Here is a 24,441-nt window from a genome sequence, read left to right as displayed (position 1 = left end):
TCTCCACACCCAGTATGGGGCTCGAACTCACAAACCTGAGATCAAGAATCATGTACTCTTCAAATTCCTCTGTAAAACACAGATTATTCAATAGTGTTGAAAAAGCTGACTATGTGGAAGGGAAGAATGTAGACACATATGTCTACATTTGATATATATGATAAAATGAACTCTAAATGGATAAAAGTTTTATATCTAAATAGTCCATTCTTCCTTCTTCTTTCCCTTACTCCTTGAGTACATTAGTCTTAGAGCCATAAGATGGGTCCAAGCATGGCAGCATCCATGCTGGGGAAGTGGGGAAGTCTAACACAGGTGTCAAAGCCCCAGCAAAGTAAGCTCCCATAAGGGTGCTGAGGGTAGGGTGGTGGAGTGCCAAAGCCTAAGCAAGGTGAGGAGACCAACCATTTGAGAGAAGAGGGAGGGAGCAATGACTAAAGCTGAGTATCAAATCCCAAAAAAGGGGAAAAGGGCAGCCAACACAGGGAAGCAACAGCAACCCAGAGTGAAGTGTAGAATCCAAACAAGGTTAGGATGATTGCAGCATTAGAGGATCATAGCAATCCATCTATTAATACAAGAGAGACTGATCAAATAAGTAAATTCATTGAGGATAATGGGAGCCAGGATTTTTACTGTTGGGATGAGAGTCATAAACATGAAAAGAAAAATTTAACCCTGCATTGTTGGATTTGATTTGGAGAAATTACTAAAAGTTTATGGTTCTAGCTCTCTATATTTAAAAATACATATAGATATGTGTATATCTATAATATATATTCATATATTGAATCAGAAGTATCATTGTGACCTCACAGACTTCAAAATATAGAGATAAGCACTGAAAAAATACTGATGTGAATGTGTATATATCTGTATCTATATATACACATTTATTTCCTAGCGATTCCCACTGAGAAGGCCTGGGATTAGCAATATCCCAATAACAGTAATCACACTTAGTGGGACACGAGGGTGGCTCAGTCAGTTAAGCATCTGCCTTTGATTCAGGTCATGATCCCCGAGTCCTGAGATCCAGTCCCCAGTCGGCCTCCTTGCTCAGTGAGGAGCCTTCTCCCTCTGCCTGCCACTTCCTCTGTTTGTGCTCTGTATCTCCCTCTCTCTAATAAAGAAAATCCTTAAGAATAATCTTTAAAAATCATCATCAGCAGCAGCAGCAGCAGCAGCAGCATCACACTTAGCCCCCACTTTGGTTTCTAAAAGAAATCAAGACTCCTTGGAGAAACAGGTGATGGTTCCAGGGCTAGGATCATCAGGATCAGATGAGCCTGGAAACATACTGCTGCGTCCAAATAGAGAGCTCACAACATAACAAAACACACAGAAGCCAGCTTGAAGATAGATGACAGTAATGGGGGAATGACTCATTAAAATAAAATAGTAACACATAAGTCCATATTAGTCTATACTAATATAAACAGATAAACAGGACACAGAGAAAGTTATTCCCTGAGGTGGAATGCCACCTGATGAATGTAGAACAAGTGATGCAAACAGAAAACCACCACTTGCTATCAATCACAGTAATAAACTAAGGCAAGAAATAACAATGGACACTAAAATTAGTGAGTAAAAGGCACAAGGAACAATATATTTATATACAAACTACTTCCTCACAAAATACTTTATTATAAAGGAAAAGAAGATTAACTCCCCAGTGAAGAAACCTTACAGACACCACCTTAATCAAGTGATCAATGGGAAAAACTGAAATCATGTACCACCTGACAGGATGCAATGAGAATAAGGCATCACTTCTGTGATATTCCTGCCAAAATACAAGATCTAAATTTAATCATGAGGAAAATCCAAATAGCAGAACATTCAACAAAATAACTGGCCTGCAACCCTCAGAAGGATCAAAGTTATGAAACTAAAGGAAAGACTGAGTTACTACTGAAGATTAAAGGAGACTTACAAGACAAAGTACAATCTGTGATATTTTTGCTATGAAAGGCATTAGTGGAAAAACAGGGGAAACCATGAATGAAAATCAGGGAAATGATGAGGTCGGTGGATTACAGCAATAATGGATAAAAGTTAATTTCCTCTTTTTGATGACAGTACCCTGGTTATGCAGGAGAAAAAAGTCCTTTCTTAGAGGAAATGCAAACTAAAGCACTCTGGGGGCGCCTGGAGGGGCCGCAGCAGGTTAAGTGGCTGCCTTCGCCTCAGGTCATGACCTCGGGGTCCTGGGATGGAGCCCCACATTGGGCTCCTGCTCAGTGGACAGTCTGTTTCTCCCTCTCCCTTTGCCCCTCCCCACTCCACTCATGTTTGAGCTCTCTCTCAAATTAATTAATTAATTAATTTTTAAAAATAAATAAAGCATTCTAAGATGTCACCATATATTGATAAATAACTCTGAAAAGGTTTACAAGAGGAAGAACTCTTTGTACTATTAATGTAACCTTTATGTAAGTTTAAAATTACTTCAAAAGGAAAAGGAAAAATACTTAAAAATATGAACTTGATGAACAATAAAGAGACTTAAAAATATGAACTTGAAAATACTAATAAAAAATTTAGACATTAGCATAGAGAAAAATTTTCTTTGTGTGGCATCACAAGCAGAAACAATAGAAAATAGCTCTGTAAATTATATAAAAATGTTAAACTTCTCAACTAGAAAAAAATTACCTGCTAAAATACCAATAACAATAAAAACCATGAAGACATAATGAAAGTTAAAAAGCAAATATTAACAAAAAAAAAAAAGCAAAAGTTAAATTATGGTAAACAGCATACACAGCAAGTATACAAGACAAAAGAAAAAAATCTCTAATATAAAAAACATTTTGTAGGAAAAATTTTTTAAATACAGTACTAAAATGAACAAAGAGCTATTCAAGGTCAATTAGTAAACATGAATAACATTTTTTAACTATAAAATATTTAGCCTAGTATTTTTCACTAAAACAAATAGTGAAGGAGGCCCTTGGGTGGCTCAGTCAGTTAAAAGGCTGCCTTTGGCCTAGGTCATGATCCCAGAGTCCTGGGATTGAGCCCCATGTCAGGCTCCCTGCTCAGTGGGGAGTCTGCTTCTCCCCTTCCCTCTCCCTCGGCACTCAGGAGCTCTCTCTTTCTCTCTCTCTCTAAAATAAATAAATAAATTCTTTTTTTTAATTAAATAAGTAAAAGAACAGCAAAGATTGTTTTAATGGTAATACACAGTATACCTTAACAGGATATAAGTTTATGAGCAACCTCACATATTACTCGTGTATAAATTTCAGAGGACAATTTCATATAATACATTTACAGATGTTTCCAAAATATTCACAGCCTTTTACACAGAGATTCTATTGGCATATACAAGCCAAAGCCAAAGCCAAGCCAAACGAGGCCCTTCAAAGTAAGGGATTCCTTTGATGAAATTAATTTATCAAAACTAATAACGCTCAGGGGCGCCTGGTTGGCTCAGTGGGTTAAAGCTCAGGGACACCTGGTTGGCCCAGTGGGTTAAAGCCTCTGCCTTCGGCTCAGGCATTTAAGTTCTCATAGATTTAATGACATTTAAATTCTCATAGATTATAATCTATGAGATTATAATCTATGAGAATTTAAATGTCATTAAATCTATTATCTCAGGGTCCTGGGATCGAGCCCCGCATCGGGCTCTCTGCTCAGTGGGGAGCCTGCTTCCCTTCCTTTCTCTCCGCCTGCTTCTCTGCCTACTTGTGATCTGTCTGTCAATAAATAAATAAAATCTTTAAAAAAAAAAAAAAGTAATAACACTCTGTATTACATTCTAAGTATCCACTAAAAATAATGACAGAAATCTAACGGATACAGAAAGATGTTCAGGGTTGATAAAGTTTCAAAAACACACAACAGTATAAAAAATATAATACATTTTTTTACAAATACTATATATAAAAATGCACAAAAAAAATCTAAAAGGATCACAAAAGAGAAGACTTAGGACAATTCCTGTCTTGTATTTTTCCGTTTCCTATATTTTAAAATTTTAAATATAAATATTGATCATCTACATTATAAAACACTTAACACAAAAATATTTGAAACCTTAGAACTGATGATACCTTTTCCCCACAGAAATGGTATTAAATGGTAACATTATATTTAAAGACACACTGGATAAAACAAAAGTCATCTAACACACAAAGAATTAAGAAATAATATTTATGTACTAATCAATACAAAGATACAGGGTGAAAAAAAAGCAAAGAAAATTAAATTAAGTTTTTAAGAAAAAGCCAACAACAAAAATCCTATCTTGAGGATAGAAAATAATTTGGGAAAGGAAAAGGAGCAAGTAATATTCTCTAACAGGATTATTTTTAAGAAAGGATATTTTATATCATAATAAATGTTATACCAAATAATGATAATTCAAATTTAATAGAATCTTTATGTTTTAAAGAATATAAAAACCAATAACTCCTAAAGGACAAATCTATGAGAACTTAAATGTCATTTAAATGTTAAAATACTGAATATCTAGGTTAGCAAAAGGTATATAGTTTTCTTTGTTCTCCTATGACTTTAGAATATATTTTAATAATTGTAGTTTACCATTTAGTAATTATACTTTTTTCAAATCTGATGGGAAGCGTATGATTTAAAAATTTTTAATGAAGGCCTATAATAAAACAAAATACAAAAAAAGCCCTTATAGTTCCCAGCTTTAGAACAATTATATTCGAACATCAATAAAATAATATCTACTGTACCTTATTGTAACGATCATGTGGAACAGACTGTAAAACAATTGGTTCCATTGTAGAAACATTGGCAAACTGTACCTCTGGAATATACAGGGCACAAACCACATGAGCCCAACCTAAAAATAAATAAAAGTAATGTCATTTTCCAGTTTTCAATAAAACTTTTTGAAACACAAATAAAATCATTAACTTTCTAAAGAGATCCTTTAAATGCCTATGTTAAGTAAATGCACAACAAAACATGAGCAAATTCTCATTACTGACTGAACAGTCAAACCACTACTGATAAAGCACTCAATCATTTCTCCAGGATAGTAACACAAATAAAACATTTTTAAAATTCAATCAAATGCTAACACTGATACTTCTTATAAGAGTACACTAAATAATTCAAATCAATATTGTTTCTGAAAACCACTTTAAAAATAAGATAAAATAAGGGGCATATGGGTGGGTCGGTCAGTTGAGCATCTGACTCTTGATTTGGGCTCAGGTCATCATCTCAGGGTCATGGGATTGAACCCCACATCAGGTTCCACGCTGGGCATGTAGCCTACCTGGGGATTCTCCCTCTCTATCCCTCTGCCCCTACTCCCCCTTTTCAAAACAAAAAAGGAAAATAAAAATAAAAATTTTGATATTTTCATCTTAAATATCAATAATAAAATTTTAGATTGTTAATGTTGATACTTTAAATACTAGTACTAACATTCATTATTTTACTATTTTGATTTTTTATTTAAAATATTTTAATAATTGATATTAAATATTAAAGCTTAATTTTTTAAAATGTGTGAAGGTATCAGAAGATGTGGTAATGAGGAATTATTGAGCCAAAACTGGAAAAGATGGAAGTCCAGGGAGGTGAGTACAGCTTTTGGCCACTTTTGCCACCCAAGAGTCATCTGCCTACTTCAGAGAAAACAAATAAAAAAAAGTGAAAGGAGGTTCTGACAAACTCAGAAGGCCAAAAGAACAGGGACCTACCTAAATCCATCAGACAACTGAGGGAAAAGGGGAACTAAGAAGCTCCAACCCCCTTCCACCTGAAGCACTAAAGGACCACAAGCCAGAATAATAAAAAGTACATGGACCCTCAAAGAGACTGCACTAAGGCTTTGATCATCTCAAACTCTGAAACTGGACTCATGTAAGACTAAATTACAAGTGCCCATGGGCACCAGAGAGAAGCAAATATACAGCCTCTCTGAAGGAAAACAATGTAATTTTGACTACAAATAACTACTACTGGTTCATTACCATTTTCAGCAGAATAAAAAGTACGAAACACATGAGAGAGAAGACAACATAAAGGAAAACCAGCAGAAACAAGAAAATCAAAACAGATCTGTATTCTGGAATTTCAGCCACAGACATTAAAATAAGTATCCTTATTACATTCAAATGCATACAATACAAATTGAAAATTTCTTCCAAGAACTGAGAACTGTAATAGTAAACCAAAAATCCCAGACGTAAAAATAAAAATTTGTTAAAAATCAATGGGCGGAGGGCAGCTGGGTGGTTCAGTCAGTAAGGCATCTGACTCTTGATTTCAGCTCAGGCCATGACCGGAGGGTCTTAAGATCGAGCCCTCCCTGGAGCCTACTTAAGGTTCTCTCTTCTTCCCACCTTCCCTCCCCACTTGTACACATGTGCACTCTCTCTCACTCCTTAAAAAAGGGCGGGGAGGCACCTGGGTGGCTCAGTGGGTTAAGCCTCTGCCTTCAGCTGAGGTCACGGTATCAGGGTTCTGGGATTGAGCCCCACACTGGGTTCTTTGCTCAGCAGAGAGCCTGCTTCCCCCTGTCTCTCTGCCTGCTGCTCTGCCTACTTGTGATCTGTCAAATAAATAAATAAAATATTTTAAAAAGAAAAGAAAAGAAAAGAAAATGAATGGGTGGGATTAACAGCAATTTAGACATAGGTAAAAACAGAGTTAGAGGGCAACAACAAAGTAGGTCAGAAGAAAAAAATACAAAACATTAGCACTTTGGAGTTCCTTCAGGCCAAGGCACAAGGAAAGGAACTGAGGCCAAGCTCTGGGCACTCCCAAAGTTCAGAAGATTAGGTAAAACCAAGGCCGTGAAAAGTGGCAGGTCAAAGTACCAGAAATGAAAGTTCTACACACAGAGAACAAACACTCACAGACAGAGATACACAGAGAACACCACTTGAATATTAAAGAAGAGTACATATGAGTGAAGAAATTACCTGAAGCTGGAAAAAGAACTACCCAGAAGAATTAAAGGAAAGAGTATACGGCAGACAAAAAGAGCCAAAACATGGCTTGGTCCCCCTAGCCAGACTGGAAAAACTCAACTTACAGGGCATTGGTTATGTGAATACTCAGAAAGATCTTGCCTCGGTAGCAGGAATAATTTACCCTTAGACCAAGCACTGCTCTAGACCCAACTAATAAATCGTAAGACCAAGAAGCTGAAAGGATCTATTTCCAAAGAACCTAACTGTATCTCAGAACAAACCGAAGAAAATTTAAAGGAAGGCAAAAATATCCAGATTTATGTCAGCAAAAATAGTGGAGCAGACAGCTCCAAAAGCACATTCCACCAAGGAAATATCAAAAAACCAAGCAGGACCCGTCAGAACCAACTTTGTTACAACTCTGTTAAAGAGAGTAAAAGGGGGATGACTGGGTGGCTCAGCTGGTAAAGCGGCTGCCTTCAGCTCAGGTCATGATCCCAGCCTCCTGGGATCGAGTCCCGCATCGGGCTCCTTGCTCAGCAGGGAGCCTGCTTCTCTCTCAGTCTCTTCCTGCCACTCTGTCTGCATGTGCTCGCTCCCTCTCTCTCTGACAAATCAATAAATAAAATCTTTAAATAAAAAAAAAAAAGAGAGAGAGAGAGAGAGTAAAAGGTTTGCAGCAACCAAACACTAATAAGAAAAAGGCAACCTGGGGCACCTGGGTGGCTCATTTGTTAAGTGTTTGCCTTCCGCTCAGGTCAAGATCCCGGGGTTATGGAACTAAAGCCCTGCATCAGGTTCCCTTCTCAGCCGGAAGCCTGCTTCTCTCTCTCTCCCACTCCCCCTGTTTGTGTTCCCTCTCTCACTGTCTCTCTGTCAAGTAAATAAATAAAATCTTAAGAAAAAAAAAAAAAGGAAAGAAAGAAAGAAAAGAAAAAGGCAATTTAAAAATGGTAGGTACCATTTAAAAATGGTAGGAAATTTTTATTTTCCTTTAACCCATGCCCACCCCAGATTCAGCAGAAGTCTTAAAGAGAACCCATGGGGTTCTGCTCAGGTCATGATCCCAGGGTCCTGGAATCCAGCCCCGCGGTCAGGCTCTCTGCTAAGCCTCTCTCTGCCTGCCTCTCTGCCTACTTGTGATCTCTGTCTGTCAAATAAATAAATAAAATCTTTAAAAAAAAAAAAAAAAGACAGAAATTGAGTTTCCAATGTGGGACCCTGGTTCTCCATTCCATAGGTTCAGAGAATTAAGTACAGACACATAAGATATAAAAAAGATCCACAGTAAACAACTGCTGAAACAAAAATAGTAAGAATTCGTTGCAGGGTTTATAATAAAGATAAACATGACAATAACTGCATAAAAGCCAAAAAGAAAGAAATGGAATTATATTATTTTGAGGATCTTATACTACATTGAGAAATAGTAGAATAATATCACTTGATGGTAAACTATACAGAGAAAAAGATGTAAACTTTAAGCCCTAGACTATGACTAACACAACATAACAACATTTATGGCTAATAATAGAACAAAGTAGAAAAGAAAGAATCATAAACATCTCAAAAGAAGGCCAAAAAGGGGGGGGGAGAACAAAAAACAAATGGAGCAAATAAAAAACAAGTATTGGGGTTCCTGGTTGGCTCAGTCAGTAGAGCATATGACTCTTGATCTTGGGGTTGTGAGTTCGAGCCCCAAATAGGGTATAGAGATTACTTTAAAAAATAAAATCTTGGGGCACCTGGGTGGCTCAGTGGTTAAAGTCTCTGCCTTCAGCTCAGGTCACGATCCCAGGGTCCTGGGATCAAGCCCTGCCAACAGGCTCTTTCCTCAGCAGGGAGCCTTCTTCCCCCGCTCTCTCTCTGCCTGCCTCTCTGCCTATTTGTGATCTCTGTCTGTCAAATAAATAAATAAAAATCTTAAAAAAAAATGAGATAGAATAAAATAAAATCTTAAAAAAAATAAAGAACAAGTATCAAGATGACAGATTTAAATCTAACCAATCAATCACGTTAAATGTAAATTAACTACCCCAATTAAAAGACACAAATTCTTGGAATGAAGATAAACAAATGGACAATAAGCACATGAAAAGATGCTTAATGTCATTAGTCATTAGAGAAATGAAAATAAAAAATAAAATGAAGTATCACTTCATATTCACCAGGATGGCCAAAACCAAAAAGACAAACATTATCAAGTACTGATATGGATGGGATGCAGAAAAATACAACACCTAATGCAATGTAAGTGGAAATGTAAAACGGTACCTCCACTTTGGGAGACAGACTGGCAATTTCTAAAACGGGGTAACAGAGTTAACACATGACCCAGGAATTACACTATCAAGAATAATCTGAAGAATGAAAACCTATTTCCACAAACAAAAATATTGGAAACAAATTCCACAGCAGTACTATTTGTTCATAGCAGTATTTTCAAAATAGCCAAGTGAAAACAACCCAAATATCCATCAACTGGAAAACATGGTATACCGATACACTGGAGTATCATTTAGCACTTAAAACAAATGAATTACTTAGACATGTTGCAACATGGACAAATCTGGAAAATAGTACACTATGTTAAAGAACCCAGTCACAAAAGACCACATATTCTATGATCTTAGTTATACAAATGTCCAGAATAGGGCAAATTGACATAGAATAGGTTAACAGTTGCCAACGTAGAAGTGTCTAGGGGAAATAGGAGTGAATGCTAATAATGGTAACAATAGGTCTTTTTAGCTTCATGAAAATGTTCTAAAACTGACTGTGATGATGCTGCACAAGTCTTTGAGTATTTTTAAAAACATTAAATTGTATACTTTAAATAGATCAACTGTATGATATATAAATAAAGCTGTTATATAAAAAATTAACAATAAAAAAACTCAATTTTTTAAATGGGCAAAAGATTTCTGAACACAGACATCACCAACGAAAATAAAAGAATGGCAAATAACCACGTGAAGAAGAGCTCAAACTTACTATTCATTAACGAAATGAAAATTAAAAGCAGACAGATACCACTCCGCACCTATTAGAATGGCAAAAACTAGAAAGAGTGACCATACCAAGTGTTGAGGATGTAGAGCAACTGGAACTCTCATATGCTGCTGATGGGAATGCAGAATGTTATAACCACTTTAAAAACCATTTTGTCAGCTCCTTAAAGAATTAAACATGCACTTATCATTATAAACTAGCCATTTATTTCACACCTAAGTATTTATCCAAGACCAAAAAAGATAATGATTATAGAAAATATGTACTTAAATGTTAACAGTAGCTTAATTTGCAACACCTAAAAAATATAAACAGTAAACCGCTATATCCATACAAAGGAAAAACAGTGAACAAAAAAAGGAATAAGCTACTAATGTGTGTAACAACAAAAATAATCTCAAAATATTTACACTCATGGAAATTAGCAAGACAAAAATATTGTCTGTGTATACTATATATACATTCGAGTGTCTAAATACACATGCATACATACACATATATACTCCACTTAAATAAAACACTAGAAAAATACAAATTAATCTATAGTAATGGAAAGCAGATGACTGGTTACCTGGGACAAGGCGGGGGAGAGGAGGGCTGGTATAGATACAGTACAAAAGAGTAAGAAAAAAGTTTTCAGAGTGATGGATATGTTCACCACCTTAATCATGTTGATGATTTCATGGGTACATACATAAGTCAGAATTTAACAAGTTGTTCACTTTAAATACATACAGTATACTGAATGTCAATCACATCTAAATAAAGTTGTTTTAAGTATTTTTTTAAAGACCAAAAATCCTAAAAGGGGATCCCAATCCAAATTTCAATTTATATTAAATGTTAAGTCATTTATACACAACAGTCAAGGCAGAGACTGAGAGGGACAGAGTCCATTACAAAAAAAAAAAAAAAAAAAGGCCATACTACAATTTCCTGCCTATAAGAGACACACTTTTAATAAAGTGTGGTAAGTTTAAAACAAATAAAGCAAATGGGTGGGGAAATTATATATGATGCTAACAGTAAGAATATGAAGGCTGAAGTGATTATTTTGATGTCATATAACACTATAAAACAAAAACTACACAGCTAAAAAGGGACATTTCCTACTGATAAAGGAATAATTCATCAGAAGATCCAACCATAAGAGTGCCTACACCTCATAATGGCACCTTAAAATACATAAAGCAACACCTGACATTATTAAGAAACACACACCATAACAGATATTTAACACACCATACCAGGAACTAACAGATGAATCAGATCCCTCCCAAATATCAGTAAAGACATAAAAGAGGTTGGAATGCCTGGGTGGCCCAATCAGTTAAGCGTCTGACTCTTGATTTTGGCTCAGATCCTCATCTCAGAGACGTGGAATCGAGCCCTGAGTTGGACTCTGTGCTCACTGGGGAGTCTGCGTGAAATCCTCCCTTCCCCTTTAACCCTCACCCCTCCCTCTAAAATAAACAATCTAAACAAAACATATGGGGGCACCTGGGTGGCTCAGTCATTAAGCATCTGCCTTTGGTGTAGGTAATGATCCCAGGGTCCTGGGACGGAGGCCCACATCAGGCTCCCTGCTTGGCAGGAAGCCTGCTTTTCCCTTTCCCACTCCCCATACTTGTGTTTCTGCTCTCGCTGTCTCTCTCTCCGTCAAGTAAATAAATAAAATCTTTAAAGGGGAGGGGGGCGCACCTGGGTGGCCCAGTGGGTTAAAGCCTCTGCCCTTGGCTCAGGTCATGGTCTCAGGGTCCTGAGATGGAGCCCCGCATTGGGCTCTCCGCTCAGCAGGAAGGCTGCTTCCCCCACTCTCTCTCTGCCTGCCTCTCTGCCTACTTGTGATCTCTCTCTCTCTGTCAAATAAATAAATAAAAAGATCTTAAAAAAAAAAAAAAGACCTATAAAAGAGCTCAAGAGTATCAGCTACCTTGATCTGACTTTTTTTTTAAAGATTTTATTTATTTATTTGTTGAGAGAGAGAGCACAAGGAGGGGGAGCAGAGCAGTGAGAACCAGGCTCCCACTGAGCATGGAGCCCGATCCAGGACTGAATCCCAGGATCCTGAGATCATGACCTGAGCTGAAGGCTGTCACTTAACCAACTGAGCCACCCAGGAGCCCCGATCTCAAATTTATAGAATACTATATATTCAACAACAGAAAAGACTTTCTTTTTCAAAGGCATATGGTACAGTCAACACAAACCGTATGCTAAACCCTAAAATAAGTCTCAGTGAATTCTAAAGGACTAAATCCTCTATAATCAGTGACCACAATGAAACTGAATTAGCAACCAATAATAGATACCTAGAAAAAAAAACAATAAATGCAAAATAATATACTTCTAAATGATTTAAGAGTCAAAAACAAAATCACAAGGGAAACCGGAAAACATTTTGAACTGAATGGCAATAAGTATACAACATACCAAATTTTGTGACATGCTGCAAAAGCGGTGCTAGCAGGACAATTTACACTTTATATTCTTGTATTATAAAAGAAGACCTAAATTCAAAGACCTAAGATACTACCATAACAAGTTAAAAAAGAAGAGCAAAATATACACAAAGTAATTAAAAGAAAATAGTAAAGATAAGAGGAGAAATCTATAAAAGAGAAAACAGGGAGACAACTTTAAAAATGAATGAAGCCAAATGTTTTCTTAAAAGAGTAAGCAAAACTAACAAGTTCTATAAATACTGGTCAAGGAAAAAACAAAAAACTGAGAATACAAATCACCAGTATCAACAATAAAAATGAGGTTATCACTACCGACACTACTGATCCAACAAACATTAATATGATAATAATACTACAAACAATATTATTCCGACAAATTCAACAAGTTATACATGACGTAGTCTACTTCTTGACACCAGAACAACACAGGAGCATCTCTACACCTACTTTTCAAAAATAAATTTATCAAGCAAATTCCCAGAAAGTTTTCACTCTAACACCAGAAGGTTTCACTGATAAATTCTATGAAATATTCAAATAAAAAATAATACCTTTTACATAAATTTAATCATTTTTTAAAAATCAGCCCTTATGCAAGAAATCTGACAAAACCATTACAACTTTTAAAGAAACAGAGAATTGAAGTACATGATACCAATAAGATGTCTGTCAGGAGTTGGAAAAATGAATTCAGTTCCCTAAGAGTTTCTCAGGGTTCATAAAGAAAGTAAAAGCATGTATTAATAGAGGGATTTGAACAGAATGATAAAAAGTTATCTAAGGGAAACCTCTACACGTCTATTAAAATGACCAAACTCCAGACCACTGACAACAAATGCTGGGAAGGATGAGAAGGAACAGGAACTCTCATTCACTGCTAATGGGAGTGCAAATATGTAGTCACTATGAAAACATTTTGGCGGTTTCTTTAAAAAACTAAACATACTCTTACCATATGATCAAGGGAGTATTCCTTATTGTTTCTCTACCCAAAGGAAATAAAAACTTATATCCAGACAAAAACCTGCACATGCATGTTTATAGCAGCTTTATTCATGACTGCCAAACTCAAAAGCAACCAAGATGTCCTCCTATAGGTGAATACATAAATAAAGTGTGGTACAGTATATCCAGACAAACCAGAAATCAGCACAAACAATAAATGAGCTGTCAACCTATAAAAAGACACAGAGGAAACTTAAGTGAAAGAAATTAATCTGAAAGGCTACACACTGTATGATTACAGCTATATATAGGACATTCCAGAAAATGCAAGACTACGGGGGAAAAAAAAAATCAGTGGTTGCCAGGGATTAGGAGAGAGGGAGGGATGAATAGGCAGAGCACAGAGGATTTTTTAGGGCAGTAAAAATGATGCCCTAAACTGTATGATAAAATAATTACAACACTCTGTGATTTTTTTTTTAAGATTTTATTTATTTGACAGACAGAGATCACAAGTAGGCAGAGAGGCAGGCAGAGAGAGAGGAGGAAGCAGGCTCCCTGCTGAGCAGAGAGCCCGATGCGGGGCTCAATCCCAGGACCCTGGGATCATGACCTGAGCCAAAAGTAGAGGCTTTAACCCACTGAGCCACCCAGGCGCCCCAATACTCTGTGATATTATAGGTCATTATAAATTTGTCCAAACATACAAAATGTACAACACCAAGAGAGAACTCTAAAGCAAGTAACAGACTTTAGATGATATAAGGTTCATCAATAATAAATGTTCCAATCTGGTAAAGATGTTGATAATGAAGAGACTATGTATGTGCAGGAACAAAGGGTATACAGAAAACTAACTTCTGCTCAATACTGCTGGGAACCTAAAACTGCTCTAAAAAATAGTGTATTATTTAAAAAGTAATCCAAAAGAAGGTAAGAATGAAGAGAAAAATAACATAAAAGTAAAAAGACTGGTGCTTGGGTGGCTCAGTTCATTAAGCGTCTGCCTTCAGCTCAGGTCATGATCTCAGGGTCCTGAAATTAAGCCCCGTATCAGCTCCCTGCTCAGTGGGGAGTCTGCTTCTCCTGCTGCCTCTGCCCCCAACTCAAGATCTCTCTCTCTGTCAAAAAAATAAAATCTTTTAAAAAAAGTAAAAGGACAAATAGAAAACATTTAGTAAGATTTAAATCCAAATCCAAATCCAAATATACATAGACACAGAGAAATGAAGACAGGCACACACCTATACACATACATTAAATGTAATACACAGACAAAAACGTTGGACTGGTAAAGAGCAACTACTTACCAGCTAACAAGAGAATTCACAAAACTTAAAACTAAAAGAATATACACCATTTGAAAACAAAAGCTAGTAGAAACCTAACACAGTTATGTTAGTATCAGCTGAAACACACTTCGAGTGGTATTCTACAAGGATAAGAAATCGAATTCATGAGGCACCTCGGTGGCTCAGTGGATTAAAGCCTTTGCCTTCGGCTCAGCTAATGATCCCAGAGTCCTGGGACTGAGCCCCACATCGGGCTCTCTGCTCAGCAAGGAGCCTGCTTCCCTTCTTCTCTCTCTGCCTGCCTCTCTGCCTACTTGTGATCTCTGTCAAATAAATAAATAAAATTTTCAAAAAAAGAAAAAAGAAAGAAATTGAATTTAGGGTTGCCAGGGGGAAGGGAGTATGGAGAGGTTGGTTGGGTTATGGACATTGGGGAGTGTATATGTTACGGTGAGTTCTGTGAAGTGTGTAAGCCTGACGATTCACAGACCTGTACCTCTGGGGCAAATAATACATATGTTAATTTAAAAAAAAAAGAAATCCAATTCATAAAGAAAAAATGCAGTAATTCTAAATGTGCATGCACCTAATAACATCATCAAAATATATAAGGCAAAAACTGAGATTACATAATGACAATGTGAAATATTAACATATCTTCAATAAATGACAAAATAAGCATTCAACGTAACTGCAAGGATATAGATGATCATAACAATGCAAATATCAAATACAACCTTATGGATATATATAAAACACTGCAATAATCCAAGACTACACATTATAAACCACATATACAATTCCTTTAAAAACTGACCATATCAAGCCATAAACCAAGTCTCATTTAAAATCCCATAGGACTGAAATAAAAGACCATGTATTCTGCCAAGATTAAATTCAAAACTGATAATAAAAAGAGAATCCTCATGTATTTGGAAAAAAACAAACCTCTTAATTATGAAAGGGTCAAAACAGTACTTAAAAAAGACGTTTAGGGAATCCTAGTGGCTCAGTGGGTTAAACCTCTGCCTTGGGCTCAGGTCATGATCTCAGGATCCTGGGATCAAGTCCTGCATCAGGATCTCTGCTCAGCAGGGAGCCTACTACCCCCTCCAGACCCCACCCCCCCACCTCTCTACCTACTTGTGATCTCTCTCTGGCAAATAAATAAATAAAATCTTTTTAAATAGGAAGTTTAATTTTGGGACGCCTGGGTGGCTCAGTTGGTTAAGCAGCTGCCTTCAGCTCAGGTCATGATCCCAGGGTCCTGGGATCGAGTCCCACATCGGGCTCCTTGCTCGGCAGGGAGCCTGCTTCTCCCTCTGCCTCTGCCTGCCTCTCTGTCTGCTTGTGCTCACTCGCGCTCTCTCCCTCTGTCTCTGAAAAATAAATAAAATCTTTAAAAAAAAATAAAAATAAAAATAAAAAAGGAAGTTTAATTTTAATGGAAATTTTATCTAAGTTAGAGGCTAAGTTAAATTTCTCTCCAGAAACACACAATTTGAAAAGTATACACTGGAAAGCCTACAAATTAATGACCTAAATCAAATTTCCATCTTAAAATTTTAGAAGACAGCCAAATACAACTCCCAAGAAAGCAGAAGGAAATAAAAATGTATTTGGAAATTCTTATCTTCTGGGGTGGTTTTTGTTTGGAGGGGGGCTGATAGTCGCTCTTCTAAATGGGTGTGCACTGATGTCATTGTGGTTTTAATTTGCATTTCTGTGTTGATTAGTGATGTTGAACATCTTTTCATATGCCTGTTGGTCATCTGCATATCATCTTTGGAGCAATGTTTATCCATGCTCTTTGCCCATTCTTAAATGGGTTATTTGCTATTTCTGTTGTTGAGTACTAAGAGTTCTTTATATATTATCTCCCATTCCATTGCCTTTTCAATCTACTGGCTGGGTTCTGTGATGCACAAAAGTTTGTAAGCTTGTGTGGTCCCACTTGTCTATTTTTTCTTTTTCTATTTTTATCTTTTTTTCTTTTCTGGCCTATGTATTTGGTATCATATCCAAGAATTCATTTCCAAGCCCAAAGTCGTGAAGCTTTCTCCATATGTTTTCGTCTAGAAATTTCATAATTTTGAGTCTTATGTACCTAAATCTTTGATCTACAATGAGTTAGTATTTGTACATGGTGTTAAGATCAGAGTTCAAGTTCATTCTTTGGCATGTGGATATCCATTTTTCCCAACACTATTTGTTGAAGAACCTGTCCTAACAACTAATTTTACATGTTGATTTTGTATTGTGCAACTCTGCTGAGTTTTTTAGTGCTAAGAGTTTTTCTGTGGAATCTTTAAGGTTTGCGACAAATATGATCATATCATCTGCAAACAAAGATAATTTCACCTCTTCCTTTTCAGACTAGGTGTTTTCAATGTCCTTTTCTTCCCTAAGTACTCTAAGACTCCAATGACATGTTGAACAGCCATGAAGAAAGCAGGCATTCTTGCCATATTCCCTGTCTTAGAGGGAAAGTTTTGTCGTTAACTACTAAGAATGATATTAGCTATGGGTTTTCATATATGGCCTCTGTATATATGTTAAGGTAGTTTCCATCCATCCAAGTTTGATAGGTTCATTTATCATGAACAGGTGTTGCTGCATCAATGGAAATTAAATGATCATGTGGGTTTTGTCCTTCATTCTGATAATATGGTGTTATTACACACTGATTGAGTTTCATATGCTGAACTATTACATTCCAGCAATAAATCAATCATATACGACCCTTTTAAGATGCTGCTGAATTCAGTTTGCTAGCATTTTGTTGAGGACTTTTACATCCATATTTATCAGGTATACTGGTCTACAGTTTTCTTTTCTTATAAAGCCTTTGTCTGGTTTTTGTTCTCAGAATAAGCTTGACCTCATAAAATGAGCTTCAATGACCCCTCTTCAATTTTTTGGGAAGAGTTTCCAGAGAATCAGTTCTCTGGGGAAGCCATCTGGTTCTGGGCTTTTCTTTACTGGGGTTTTAAATACTGACTCAATCTCCTTACTAGTTGTTGGTCTGTTCAGATTTTTATTTCCTCATGACTCAATCCAGGTAGGTTGTGTGTTTCTAGGACTTTATCCATTCTTCTAGGTTATTCAACTGTTATCAAATTATTAAATTCTCTAATAATCCTTTTTATTTCTGTGGCATCAGCTGTAATGTGCCCCCTTTCCATTTCTAATTTTAATCATTTCTATACTTTTTTTTTCTTAGTTTTGCTAACAGTGTGGAATATAAAAAATAAATAAATAAAACATGAATAAAGGAAAAAAAGCAGAATCAGATCTATAAACATGGAGAACTAACGGCTGCCAGAGGGAGAGTGGGGGAATGGGCAAAATGGGTAAAAAGGAGTAGGAGATACAGGCTTCCAGTTATGGAATGAATAATTCACAAGAATAAAGGGTACAGCATAGGGAATATGGTCAGTTATGGTGACAGTAGCTAACACTCAACGATGAGTACAGCATAACTTACAGAGAAGTTGAATCACTATGTTGTACACACTGAAACTAATGTAACATTGTATGTCAACTATACTTAAATAATAAAATAAATGACACCCGTGCCATTAAAAAAATCAGCTAACAGTCAATTTTGTTCCCTTTTTTTTTTTTTTCCCCCCCAAAAAACCAACCCTTAATTTCACGGATTTTTTTTTCTATTAATTTTCTATCTCTATTCTATTTATCTCCCTTCTTTTATTTCCTTCCTTCAGTTTGCTTTGTGCTTTTCCTTTTTTATCTAGTTTTCTGAGAAGTTAAATCAAGTTGTTGATTTAAGATCTTTAAGTCATAGCCAAGAGGAGGGCAAAGTTGTATAAGGTACAAAAAGGGAGCAAATGTTATAAGATTAATTATGGAGGGGAGCCCGGGTGGCACAGTAAGTTGGGCATCCAACTCTTCATTTTGGCCCGGGTCATGATCTCAAGGCCATGAGACTGAGGCCCGTGTTAGGCTCGCACTTAGCACAGACTCTGCTTCAGATTCTCTCTCCCTCACCCTCTGACCGCCACCCCATACACTCTCTCTCTCAAATAAATAAATAAATCTTTTTTAAAAATTAATTATGGAAGGGTTGGCAGGGGTAGGTTCACGTAGTTCTGTAAACAATTTGGAGAGGTAAATCTGCCTTTAAATGGGCAGGGTAACCAAATGGAATGAGAAAGTGGAGTTCAGATATCCATGTTGGTTTTTTTGCTTCTATAGTGTCTTTTTTAAATTGAAATATAGTTGAAACATAATGTATACATAGTTTTAGGTGTACAACATAGTGATTCCACAAGTCTATACCAAATGTCCATGTTAAGTTCATGTACCTATCACACAAGCAGATGATGTGGCAAGAAACTAAATATTTATGAATCCAGAGTTCAAGAGAAAAGAAAAGGTTAGATAAAGAAGTTTGGGTGCTATCAATGTATACACCACAGATGTTATTAAGCCATAATACTCAGTAAGTTCATTCCAGAAGTAAGTGCAGAAGGCCTATACCCTGAAGCACTCTAATATTTAGAGGTCAATGTCTGCAAGAGCAGAGTGTGGAAAAATACAAGGGGAAATCAATAAGGTCGAAGAAAAGAAGAGTGCTGTCCCAGCAAGAAAATCAAGTATTCAAGAAAGAATGATCAAAATTGTCAAATGTTGCTAAAGATGAACTAACATGGGACTTGAGAACTGATTCACCCACATGGAGATCACTGATTACTTTACCAAGAACAGGGCTTGGTTGGGGCGCCTGGGTGGCTCAGTTGTTAAACATCTGCCTTCGGCTCAGGTCATGATCTCAGGGTCTTGGGATTGAGCCCCGCATGGGTCTCCCCACTCAGTGAGAAGCCTGCTTCTCCTTCTCCCACTCCCCCTGTTGTGTTTCCTCTCTCGCTCTCTGTCAAATAAATAAAATCTTAAAAAAAAAAAAAAGAATACAACTAGTTTTGTGTTTTTCTTTTCATTTTACTCTAATAAAGAGCTTACTATGCAATAGGCCTTACCCTACACGCTTCACATACCTTATTAAACTCTCATAACCCAGCAGAGTATACAATATTAAACACATTTCACATACTTGGAGAAAACTGTAATAAAGAAATGACAATTCTAAAATTTGTATGTAAGAATGATGTTCCAAGACTACTCAAGTTCTACCTGAAGAATAACAAAGGGGCTCTTACCCTCCCCGACTTGAGAGCTCTTACTCTCCTTGACTATGAAGTTGATTTTCAACACAACAGCCACAGTGACCATGTTATTTAAAAAAAAAAAAAAACCTGTTTTAATCAAGTCATCCCTCAGCTCAAATCACCCCCAATGGTTTAGGAACTTATCCTATGTAACACCGAGTTATTACAGTGACTTTGCAAACCCTACAAGACCTATGTCCACCCCATCCTCCAATTCATTAATCTCATGTCTCTTTTCAAATGTCTTTTTTTTTTTTAAGATTTTATTTTTATTTATTTATTTGACAGAGAGAGATCACAAGTAGACAGAGAAGCAAGCAGAGAGAGAGAGACAGAGAAAGAGAGGAGGAAGCAGGCTTCCTGCCGAGTAGACAGCCTGATGCGGGACTCGATCCCAGGACCCCGAGATCATGACCTGAGCCGAAGGCAGAGGCTTAACCCACTGAGCCACCCAGGTGCCCCCAAATGTCATTTCTTCAGTGGAGTCTTCCCCAATCGTTTTACTTAAATTTTCAAACGCACATTTCAGATTTCGCTCTGCATCCTCTTCTTTACTTTTCTCCATAATACATGGTAAACTGTATTTTATTTAAACTGTACAATTTATTTACCTATTTCATTTATTATCCAACTTGCCCCTTCCAAAATGTAAGTAAACCCTATTGGTCTGTTTTGTTCACGGCTACCTAGAACACTGCACATAGGAGGCAAAACAATAAATATTTGTTTAAAGAATGTCAATTTTCCAGAAGCTAATCTACAAATTTAAGAAAAGTATCATCAAAATGCCAAAGGGATTTTTAAAAATTAAACAGCCTGATAATATCATCAGTGATGTCTTGTGGAATTTTTGTATTCCCGGATATGACAACATGAGCAGCAGACTTAACCTCTATGGTACTTTTTCCCCAAATCCACCAACCCAAGCTAATTATGAGAAAATACCAGGTGAACCCAGATTGGGGGGCACTGAACATGTACCCAACCAGTATTCCTCAAGAGTGCTAAGGCAATAAAAAACAAGACTGAGAAATTCTTACAAACAGAAGAGGCATAGAAACATGGCAATTAAATGCAAAAGAACATTAAGGGGGGAAAATGGTTTAAAAAAAAATCTGGTAGGAAAAACTCCAGCAATTCATACACAGCAATCCAAAAATGTACCTTGAGGAATTTACCAAGAGAAAACTGAGGTAAGAATATGAAGGAATACTTCACATAAAGGAAATACAAATTATCTTTTAAGCATACGAAAAGTTGATAAACTCTCACAATAACAAATACAAGTTAAAGCAACACTGACATAATTTTTATCTACCACACTGGCAAATATAAAAATATCCTTGATATGGGGCGCCTGGGTGGCTCAGTTGGTTAAGCGGCTGCCTTCAGCTCAGGTCATGATCCCAGCGTCCTGGGATCAAGTCCCACATCAGGCTCCTTGCTCAGCGGGGAGCCTGCTTCTCTCTGTCTCTTCCTGCCACTCCGTCTGCATGTGCTCGCACGCTCTCTCTCTCTGACAAATAAATAAATAAAATCTTTTAAAAATATATATATATATATCCTTGATAAAGATGGATGGAAAGGGTTAAAAACTGGACTCAATCCTTCCTTCGGGCTCTGGAGGAAAATACAGTAGTTTAACTTCTTGCAACACCAACTCTGAAGATAGATGACAGTACTGTAGGGTGTGACAAGTTACTAGGACATATCTGAGCGTGCTCTTTGTTTTAGCCTATTGTACTTGGTTGTCAGGAGTCTACACTGTATGACTTACATAATTTATGGCCCGCAGCTACATTAAAACAGAACAGCCAGCCACTTAAAAATACAGAGGCTACATGACTAGTTGGCATTTTTAAGCTGAGGATAACCAAATCTGGTGGCTTCCCCATGCTAATATGACCTGCATTCCCATTAGCTTCTTGTCAATTTTATAACCAAAACAATGAAGACATTAAGACTTGCATCAGAGTTTGGAGGTCTCTGTATTACTGCATTTCTGTACAGTTTCCCTTCATTAAGTATATTTGGTGTTGGGTAAGCCAATTATGACTTACGAGTCTGATGAATGATACAAAATTAAAACCCACTTAGATGGTTGTGTAAGTGCTGAGGTAAGTATGATAAGAACAGGTTCTTCTTATGTACTATGAACAGAGTGTAAATTACTACAATCTCAACAGAGGAGGATTTGGCAAAATCCACTGAAATTACAGATGTTCATAGTCTCTGACCCAGCAATTCCACTAGAAGGAATTTTTGCTATTGCCCAGTATCGATGATTACATTGTACACAGTTATGCAGTCTCTGCAGTACTTTGTTTAAAAGAAAGAAAGAAAGAAAGAAAGAAAGAAAGAAAGAAAGAAAGAAAGAAAGGAAGGAAGGAAGGAAGGAGAGAAAAATGGGGTGGGTGCCTAGGTGGCTCAGCCGGTTAAGTGTCCAAACTCTTGATTTTGGCTCAGGTCATAACATCAAGCCCAGCGCTGGGCTTCCCGCTGGGCTTCCCGCTGGGCTTCCCGCGGGGCTCCCTCTGCCCCTCACCCACATGTGCACTCTCTCTCTTTAAAAAAGAAAAAAAGGAGACTGAACAGAGAAGTCAACTTGAGAAGAAGTGTTGGTGAAAATGAAAAGGAACTGGATCTTTCATACGTTGCTTGTGGGAATGTAAAAATGGTACAGCCACTATGAAAAAGTTTGGTGGTTCCTCAAAAAGTTAAACACAGAATCATTATTTGACCCATCAATGCCACTCCTAGTATATCCCCGCAAAACTGAAAAGAGATAAAACAGATACTTGTACAACCATGTTCGTAGCAGCACTACTCACAACATTCGAAAGGTAGAAACAACACAAATGTCCAAAAACTGGAAGGACCAACATAAGCAATCTCAATCTCTCTTTCTCTCTCGCACTCTCTCTCTCTCTCTCACACACACACACACACACACACAGAGGAGTTATTATTCAGCCACAAATAGCACTGAAGTACTAATACAGGCTGCAATACTGATGCACCTGAAAAATATTATGCCAAGAAAGAAACAAGACTCAAAAGGTCATACACTGTGTGATTATTATAGTTATGTAAAATATACAGAATAAGAAAATCCATAAAGACAAAAAGCAGACTGCTGCTTGCCAAGGGCTGGGGGAGAAAGACTAGAAGGCAGAATGTACAGATTCTGTTTATGAAACCATACTTTAAGTTACGTAATAAAAATGTTTTGGGAATTAACAGATGTGGTAACTGTGTAACAGGTGAAAAGTAGAAAATGTCACTGAACTGTGTATCTTAAGTTCGTTAAAATGTTATACTATACGAATTTTACCTCAATTTTAAGAAAAAGAGTAAAATATCCTGTCCTTCCTTCACAAACTGCACTTTACAGTAATGGAACAGTTGATAAGGAATTGGTTCTCTTTATAGAAATAATCCTAATACCTAATGACAGAATACCACAATTTACTCAACCACTAAATAATGGTCCAGATACCCGTCAAGAGCTGTCAATATCACAAAAAAAAAAAAAAAAGCAAATATATGCCTCATGAAGAAAGTATACAACACTATGAGGTATTTTTATAACTGCCCCCACAATAAACTGAGTATGATCAAGCCTCTGAATACATCTAACTACTAATGTACAGAAAATATGGAGCAAAGTAACATGTTCGCACACATAAACACACACCCCCCCAACTGAGAGGCAATCAATGAATTGTACTGTGGGAAACAATACAAGGCAAATGTCCTAGATTTTTCCATAAGTAAAGTGACAATGGAATTGGGGGAGGGGGGAGTGGTACAAAGAGACCTAAGAAACGTATAAACAATTACAATGTATGCACCTTATGGATCCAGCTTATGGACCTTATTTGGATACTGATTCATTCAAATATAAAAAGAAAACATTTAGGGAGACAATCAGGGAAATCTGAACAAGGACTGAATAGTTGATGGCTTTAGGAAATCCTTGTCAATTTTTTGTGTGTGTGATAATATATTGTGCATTTTTAAAAACATCCATGTGCTAGTGATGCTCACAAAATTCAAAATAATCAGAATGGCATAGGGAAGGGTTCAGATGTAACAAGACTAGCCACGACTGATCACTGCTAAAGCCAGGTACCTGGGGATTCTCTCTACTTTTATGTATGCTCAAAGTTTCGCCTAATAAAATAGGTATATTTTCTAAAATATACCTGTAAAATTTTACCTTAATGTACTTAATACTTATATTTAATACCTAATACTAATGTTAATATTATAAAATAAAATATTAATATTATACTGTTGATATTAAGATTAATAACTAATACTTAATATCTCTGATGTCCATTCCCTCATTTTTACCCTCCTATTACTGCTATCTTCAACCTTTCCTTCATCACCAATCTGTCTCTTAAACTTACTGCAATTAAGCAGTTTCATCTCTGTAGGGTTTAGATTCTAAAACAAAAAATAAGCATAACCAAAACTGTCCTTGAAAAATCCCTTAAAATTCCAATTTTGAGCACATTACCCTGTCAGATTTTGTAAGTTCTTCTCATTTTTCTGTAAGGCAGTATCTATCAATAAGCCTCAATTTATTCTGAAATTTCTTCAAGAATGTAGT

At 36.7% G+C, this 24,441-nt stretch overlaps 1 protein-coding gene across 13 annotated transcripts in view; it reads right to left on the bottom strand.

The window, feature by feature from the left end:
* MLLT10 (MLLT10 histone lysine methyltransferase DOT1L cofactor) overlaps positions 1–24,441 on the bottom strand; it is a 236,313-nt gene that overhangs the window by 147,397 nt on the left and 64,475 nt on the right. For all 13 annotated transcript variants that reach the window (XM_032349580.1, XM_032349576.1, XM_032349581.1 and 10 more), the window contains one exon: positions 4,719–4,828. In XM_032349580.1, the coding sequence (XP_032205471.1) occupies positions 4,719–4,828 (110 nt within the window). The remainder of the gene's footprint in view (positions 1–4,718; positions 4,829–24,441) is intronic.

Source organism: Mustela erminea, chromosome 6, assembly GCF_009829155.1.
Source record: "Mustela erminea isolate mMusErm1 chromosome 6, mMusErm1.Pri, whole genome shotgun sequence".
Classification (NCBI taxonomy): domain Eukaryota; kingdom Metazoa; phylum Chordata; class Mammalia; order Carnivora; family Mustelidae; genus Mustela; species Mustela erminea.
This window is presented reverse-complemented; position numbering and strand designations above follow the sequence as displayed.